The sequence below is a fragment of the Columba livia genome, chromosome 3 (assembly GCF_036013475.1).
Source record: "Columba livia isolate bColLiv1 breed racing homer chromosome 3, bColLiv1.pat.W.v2, whole genome shotgun sequence".
Classification (NCBI taxonomy): Eukaryota; Metazoa; Chordata; class Aves; order Columbiformes; family Columbidae; genus Columba; species Columba livia.
The window spans coordinates 48,078,273-48,086,076 of NC_088604.1; the positions used below are offsets into that span (position 1 = coordinate 48,078,273).

The 7,804-nt window shown below is 41.8% G+C and overlaps 1 protein-coding gene across 2 annotated transcripts in view; it reads right to left on the minus strand.

Moving 5' to 3' along the window:
- Window positions 1-7,689, minus strand: part of SESN1 (sestrin 1) — an 84,787-nt gene extending 77,098 nt beyond the window's left edge. Inside the window, exon 1 of one of the 2 annotated variants that reach the window (XM_005509479.4) lies at window positions 6,975-7,689. In XM_005509479.4, the coding sequence (XP_005509536.2) occupies window positions 6,975-7,256 (282 nt within the window). In that variant the 5' untranslated portion in view covers window positions 7,257-7,689. The remainder of the gene's footprint in view (window positions 1-6,974) is intronic. The other variant, XM_021297285.2, reaches the window with a different exon arrangement.
- Between the last annotated feature and the right edge of the window lie 115 nt (window positions 7,690-7,804).

The window sequence follows — 7,804 nt, forward strand, 5'->3', positions numbered from 1 at the left end:
TCTCTCAACAGGCTGAAGCCTTCAGAAAGGAGGCAAGTAGGCTGAAGGAGGGAGGAGTCTGACAAGGCAATCTAAGGACTATTGACCACTTAAGTTTTTCAAAAAAATATGTTCACACCCCTGCTCAGAACATTCCCTGACATGTCAAGATTAAGTCTTTTCCCTTAACTTCTCCAGGCAGCCTCACCATATAAGTGATACGGCCCATCATCAGCACATGTTTACAATAAATACTGCAGAGGTACAGTTTGTTTTGTAGGCTAGCAGAAGCTGTTAGTAAGACTAATCATTTAAGTGCATCATTTCATTACTTCAGTATCACTCCCAATATTAAGAAGAGCAAGAATATCTGAACACCACAAAAAAAAAAAAAACCCAAACCCTAAGAGACAACTGTTTTCTAAACTAGAAATCTGGCGAAGTGGCATGTGGCTTTTGAAGGGAGCAACCTACAATACATAATTAAACCCATTCCACTTAATGGCTAGAAGAGACAAGAACATACTTTTGCTCTGAAGAGAGCTCACAAAAAGGATGTTTTCATTCACTTTACATAAGAGTACTATGGGAAACAGAAACCGATTTGGTTACTGGCATTGTGCAAGGAGACTAGTCAGCTTCCAGATGGACCAGATTCACCACCACCAGTGAGGATACTATATTTAAATTTGTAGGCTTGAACAGAATATACATTTCAACTGAGACACCTTTCCACGGTGACTAACCAACAGTAAGCATCACAGGGGAACATCACTATCATGCAGCAGGACACAGTCAAATTAACTCTGACCAGGAAAAAACAAAACAAAACAAAACAAAAACAAACCACAACCTAACAGATCTGCCTAGCTACAGATTTCAAAGTTCACTAAAGAAAGTTTTTCTGTTGTGCGTGAGGGCAAAAAAGACTGAAGAAAAAGTTATGAAGTAATTTATCAAAAATTACCCCAAAAGCGGATTAAGGATTTGCAAAATTAACCGATCTCCTGTAATACTAGAGTCATCAGGATAAACCATTTGAGAGCAAGGAGCATATTTGAGCTTCACTCTTGCTACTGTTAACAAGCATGCACTGTAGAGCTCAGACATGGTACATAAACAAAGCAAAGAGATAATGAACTCTATCGTGAGAAAAATCTAGTAATGAGACTGAAAGGTAACGCCTATTTTATCCCTTATGGGCATACACAGAGGAACTACTGCCTCCTCTCCTGGCAGAGGCTTTATTTGTCCCACACATTGTGGTGGAGGAAGAGGACATGGTGCCTGCTCTGGCTGTGACTAGAAGTCTTCCCATCCTTTCTGGATCCTCATTTAATTTAAATCAATACAAGTATTTTGCTGGGATTTGGAAAGGTAAGGGTATTCCGTTACATGTCCCCCGACAAACAAGCATAAGTTACAGGCAGTGCCCAAAGGTTGTAATACAAGAGAACACATACTACATTTGGCTGCTGACATGACCCACCTCTCATTATGTGCCATAAAGCCCTCTGTGCAAACTATGGGATTCTGTCACATTTCTTCCCTAGAGCAGTAGGCCTAAGAAAGCAAGGAGGTTACTTCAAGTCATCCCAAGCCCACCTGCTGCTTTTCAGTGAAGAAACAAAGGTTCCAGACCACAAGTTCCAGTGCTGCATATCTGGTACATATGGTCTTGGAGAGCACTTGGAGGGTGCATCCATCCAAGCAGTTACCAAAACAAACCACAGAAAAAGAGGCTGGAAGGAAAACTCATCCAGTTAGCAATATCCTGCCTTTCCCAAGGAGAGATCAAATAAGCATATAATTCCTAACATGACTGGATAGCCTATGCCATTGCTTTACTATCCTAATCCTTGAAATTTTCCCCCAAATGTCCAGCGGAAGTTTTGCTGGAATTTAGATCATTCATTCTAGCTCATGTTTCCTTCCTCTTTGCAGCAGTCTTTTAATCTCCTTCATCCCCCATGTATTTGGGAACATACTGTCTCAGCCTCCTTTTTAGCTGACCGTACCATCACCAATTTCTTCAAACATTCTTCACCAAAAAAAAAGGAAAAATCAGAGGTCTGGAAGATCTGATAAATCTCCAATTAACTATTAACATAATCTTAAATTCTATGGCTGCTCTCCAGTATTCTTACTCTCCCTCCCAGTTTGTAATCTGCAATTCAACAAGCGCAAAACTTTGCTAATCAAGATTGTGCTGGACAGGACCTTGTAAAATCTGTGCAGAGTACTTGCTTCCTGACCTCACTTGCCTTTTGGGGCTGGTTTTCCAGATAGTTTTACTCACTGCACAGTAGTTTCTAGATCATAATTCTAGCTTATTAATGAGAATATCATGTGAATATTGAGAACTCCAGTATTTCAACACACTAATATTACAGCATCTCTTTGCACCACAGGGCCTGTTACTCCATCACAGAAGAAGAATAAATGCTGGATTTATAATAATTTATCCTGGATAAGTCTGTTTTGGCTATTGCTCAACTTCTTTTTCTAGGCACTAAAAATGTGTTTTGGCACTGCTCCAGTATTTTTTTCTTTGAGCTGAAGTTAAAATCTACCAGTTTCCCCTTCATCCCATCCCACCTATACTGAAGAGGTATGCACCAGTATTCTTTTTTTATTCTACTGTTTCCTCCACTATCAGGTCAGAGATTGCTTCAGCTAATTGTCTTTTTTAAACACCTCAGAATTCATTTCATCAGGCCCTACCAGATTGAAAATCTATTGCTTATCCAAGCAACCTATAGTTTCCCCCCCTCAGTTTAGGCCAAGTACTACTTACACTTTTATCATGGTCATTAACTACACTGGCTGGATTAACCGTTTCAGAGAACGTTTCAAGTACCTCAGCTTTATCTGTTAATCCATTAATCTGCGTATCTTCTGTTTCTTTCTTCCAATATCCCTTTTAGCTACACCTCATTATGTATTTGTTGGTTCCAGTTTTGTTCATGCATCTTCATGCATTTCATGTGCATCTTCAGCGAAACACAGTTTCCTATTTTCTGTTTGTTTCCTGTTGTTTACATCAGTGAAAACATCAACAGGGAACAAAGTTATTTTTTCATTATTAGTTTTCTTCTTCAATGAAATGTTTGGTACTGTGACACTGCTTCACAAAGAGGATGAGACCAGTTTCTTTCTTCCTTCTGTTTATCCCCCAGTCCAGATTTACATGCCAAATTCTAAGCTTTTTGACAACTCTGGGTTATATTCTGGTTTCCTGTCATCTTTTATCCTTTATAGGCTAACATCTTGTGGTTATTCCTAGAGAACTTGCCTCCCATCTATGCCTGTGCTGTTTATCTAAATGGCTATTTTTATAAATATACATACCTCATCAGAGCAGTATGTTCTGCTCAGTCTTTACCTAGCAAATCTCATACTTTCAACAATTCTTCTCCAGGTACTGATGTACACCTTGTATTTGTATTGCAATCACATACATCTAATTGATCTGATAGAAGCCAGGCAGAATACTTTTAATGATCAGATGTTAAGACCTTCCACTGCTGTTCATTTCCCACATATTTGTGTTAGCTGCAGACATACAGCATACTGGTTGGGATGACCTGCTATTCTGCAAGGTTATATGCAATGTGCTCTAAATATGTGCAAAATACTGCATATGCAAGAAGTCATCAAAAAGCTATGATATATTTGGAGTTTTATCTCAAAAAACACTCATCAAATACTTTCATATGCAAATATTCAAACTCTTGTCACTTGGTTAAAGCATTAAAATTGAAATATCTCTAAAATATATATATTTGGTCAAAGTGACTTTAAAGACCTTTCTTTTATTAAAAAGGAAGTCTAAATTAGAAAAAAGGATGCTTGTTTGCTGATACTGTCTTTGTAAAAATTCTTGCAAAAATAACTTGTCTAACCTAAATGAGAAATTAGATATATTCTCTTAGGCTAAAAATATATGCTCTTATATACACATGTAACCTCATTATCCTCAATACAAGTCAAATTAGCAGGAATTTATAATACATTAAGCAATAATTTATTTTTATAGATTGTGATACAGGCAATACTATTTCTTAACAGTAGTATTAATAATACCATTTATTAATATTTATTAATAGCAAAGAAGAAAGTTGCACACTTAGGATTCTACCATATCTCAGAGGAATTTTTCTCCAGGAAAAAAAAAAATTAAAAAAAATAAAAAAAAAGAGACCGTGACAAAGGCAGGCTCAGAGGGATGCCATGCTGACACAGGCTGCTGCCAAGCCTACAGCTCACCAGCTTATGCCAGCCATATAATGCATTCTGTCAATTTGCTGCTGACACAAAGCTGCAAAGAAACCAGCAGCATAGTTGCTTATGCCTAAATATTTGTTGATTACTCCAACTGGCAAGAGGGCACTAGCCCCACAATTAGCTACCAGACCACATGGAAAATTCAAATATTTGATTCCCTCACTGACCTATCATGGATGCTGGGCAGAAAGATAAAGAAAGCACATTTTCCAGTTCTCTGTTTCACGTGCAGGGAGAAAAAGGGAAAAAAAAAAAAAAAAAAGAAAAAAAAAAAATCAGTCCAGGCTCAGACTGCTGGTCTGAGCTGGACCATCCCACAGGAGAGAAAAGGAGGGCAGCATGAGTTCCCAGGAGAACTTTTGGGTTTTGCCTCCTCCTGCCCTGGGCTCTATGTCCTTTAATAACTTGGCAGAGAATAAGGTTTAGAAAGCATAATGGGACATATTACTGTTCACTTAAAGAAACACAGTTTCATGTCTCAAAACACAGAGATAAAGTAATATTAATACAAGCAAGTCCTTTAAGTACAGATAGTGTTATGAATGGGATTGCACATTTTTACAATGTTACTAAGCTATTTACCTTTAGAATCACTGCTGAAAGCCACAAGTTCTATGGGATAATTATATTAAATTAAATAGTTTGCTTTATCTGCCATCTTCATTGCAGAGATTTAAATAAAATTCCTCTTGGCCATGAAATCAACAGAAAACCATTTCACGCCTGACGAAAGCCTGCAGCATTAAAAATGGAATACTTGGATTGGATTATTTCTTCCACAAATGCAAATCCAAAGATTACAACAAAAATTTTCATTCGTGAGGACATCCATAAGAACTAAGACTTACTACTCTATATTCATACAATATAGAATACTTCTCTCTTAGATCAACTCCCTAAGAAGACAAGTTACAAAAGATTTTCTTAAAGTAATGTATTTGATTTTATTAAGCTTAACTTGTTCTTAAACCTTTACTGCAGCTTGTGTGTATACAATTGGTTTCATATCTATTATAACTTTCACATCTATTATTATTAATCAAGACAGCTACAACCACGGAATCTGAACTTGCTGTATCAAGATGGACTTACTTTCTTCTAGAACTTTTTGGCCTGTTTAAAGAAGCTAGCAGCAAAGTTTCTAAATGAGACTAACAGTCGAACTTCATATATAAAAACCTAAAAGAAAGACTTAAGATCATACATTCTGACCTCCTCCAAGACTTAGTTGGGAGATCACCACCTGTTTGGCCTTTGAACAGGCTCTGGTAATTTGTGCCTCATAAAAGCCAGTAGCAGTCTGTTCCAGTGACTCATCGTTCTCACTGGCAATGGGCTCACTTCTCATTTGAATCTTTAACAAGGAAGATGCTGATGCAAAGGTGCCAGATTAAGTTTTCAACCTAATATTCAAGTTGGTTTATTTGTTTGTTTGTTTCATTGGCTTGGGTTTTTAAAGAAAAGCTGTATAGCTGTCGAGCCTTTCAGATAGTCTGTATGTTGTATTTATAACTTTTACTGGCAAAGTCTGCTTTGAGAAAAACATCCCATACAGCCCAAACTGTATAAATTACACTATACTGTATTTAGCATATTGCAAACTATTGAGAAGCCTCTCTCAGATTCAGTAATCCAAACCCACAATTTCTCTGAACCAGTTCGAAGTAGGACAGAATAAAAATGGAATTAGAAACAAGTTCCTTTAAAATACATACATATACTTTTATATAGTATCAAATTTTTAACATTTTTATATATTTTATAAAGATATACATATATTTCCCTGGATTCCCCTATACTAAACCTGTTAATGTTCAGGGAGAAAAAGCACAATAGTAGGAATCAGGCAGCTAACTCCAAACACAGCTCTATGTATTCACTTGTGATTAAAAGAAATACCTTAATTTCCTTTTCCTAGTCTACAGAAAGTATTTTTAGCAGTGTTGCTAGACCCGTTGATACAAGCCCAGCATCAGAATTTCAAGACCTGTCCAAAAACTTTAGATGAGCTAGAGAATTGCAATGCAAGTAACTATAATTAGACCCGAACAGTGGAAGAGTACAAAGTAACATTTATTTTTGTTAGCATAAAAGGTCAGTAAATGTAATCCTCTCTTGGCTAGACGGCCTATGAACCAGAGAAAAATAGCTTGGATTTTACTGATTCCAGCTGAGAAACTATTTATCAAGAAACAACAAAATGGGAATTTTGACAGGCTCTACTTTAATAGTCCTGAAGCTCAAACAGCTTTTTAAAGGTGAAAAACTTCCCATACCGATTTATAGTTTTAATTGGCAGCCCTGAATGTTTATACCCGAATCTTTCCTGCTTTTGTGTTAAAAACAACTGGTAATATCACCGCACTGGTCATACAGACCAAAATTAGAGCATTTAAAACTAACATTTTAGCACTTCTTTCGGGATACCCCCAACGACCAGCTACTTTCCAGCCATTCATCGCTAAATCCTCGCCGCCGGATCGCGCTCCAAAACTTGACGCTTGCCTTTTAATAACGCTTTTCCAAATGATTCTCCGCGAGGATGCGGGAGCATTTCGCATTTATTACCGCACGAATAAATCCGAGCGGCCTGGGTCAGACACCCACCTCGCTGCACAGCTAAAAGCCGCGGGTGCCCTGCGCGGGATGGGGTTGGGAGCGCTCTCCCGGCCCCGTCCCACGGCGGCGGTGGGTTCTGCCGCGCTTACCTGCACCCCGCTGAGGATCGCCTCGCTCTTCTCCCTCACGTCGGGGAACGGACAGCGCTTGGAGAGCATCAGCAGGCGGGCCAGCACCTCGTTCAGCCCATCGCGGGCGGCGGGAACCAGGGGTCCGTCGGCGGCCCGGGTAGGAGGCACCGCCGCCACGGGACTTATGGTCTCGCTCCGGCGGAGAACGGCTTGTCCGATGTGATCCAGGGCGGCGGCGCGGGTGGCAGCGTCGCGGCTGCACAGCCCGTCCCAGCGCACCTCGCCCTCCCGCTCCTCCATGGGGCCGGCCGGCTGCTTCCCCGCCGCCGCCTCAGCAGCCCCGACGCGGCCGCCCCATGGCGGGCTCCCGACCGCCGCCAGCCCGCCCACAAAGACGACGAACGCGGCGGTGAGCGGACAGTCCGCTGCCCGTGCCGCATGGAGGGACAGGGCGGGCGGGAGCTCCCTCAGCCCCAGTGGGCGCCCCCGGCAACCGCAGCCCACTGCCGCCGGGGATGCCGAGTGAGCGGCGCCGCTGGGGCTTCGCCTCTCCCGGCGGGGAGCGGGGCAGCCACCACCCCGCGGCGCCGGCGGCTCCTCCTCCCTGTCCCAGGCATGGAGGGAAGGGGATGGCCCCGGCCCGGCCTCTCCGCCACGGTGTGGGGCGGCCCCTTCAGCCCTGCCCGCCGCGGCAGGGCCGACCCCCAGCGAACCCCTCACCCGTGAAGGGGGGGGGGCAGCGAAGGGCAGAAACTAGCCACGCCCAACCCGGAGTGCCCACACGACGGACACACCACCCACCAAATCGCCTTTCACCACTCGCGGCCGGCGGCCCAATCGGAGCGGGG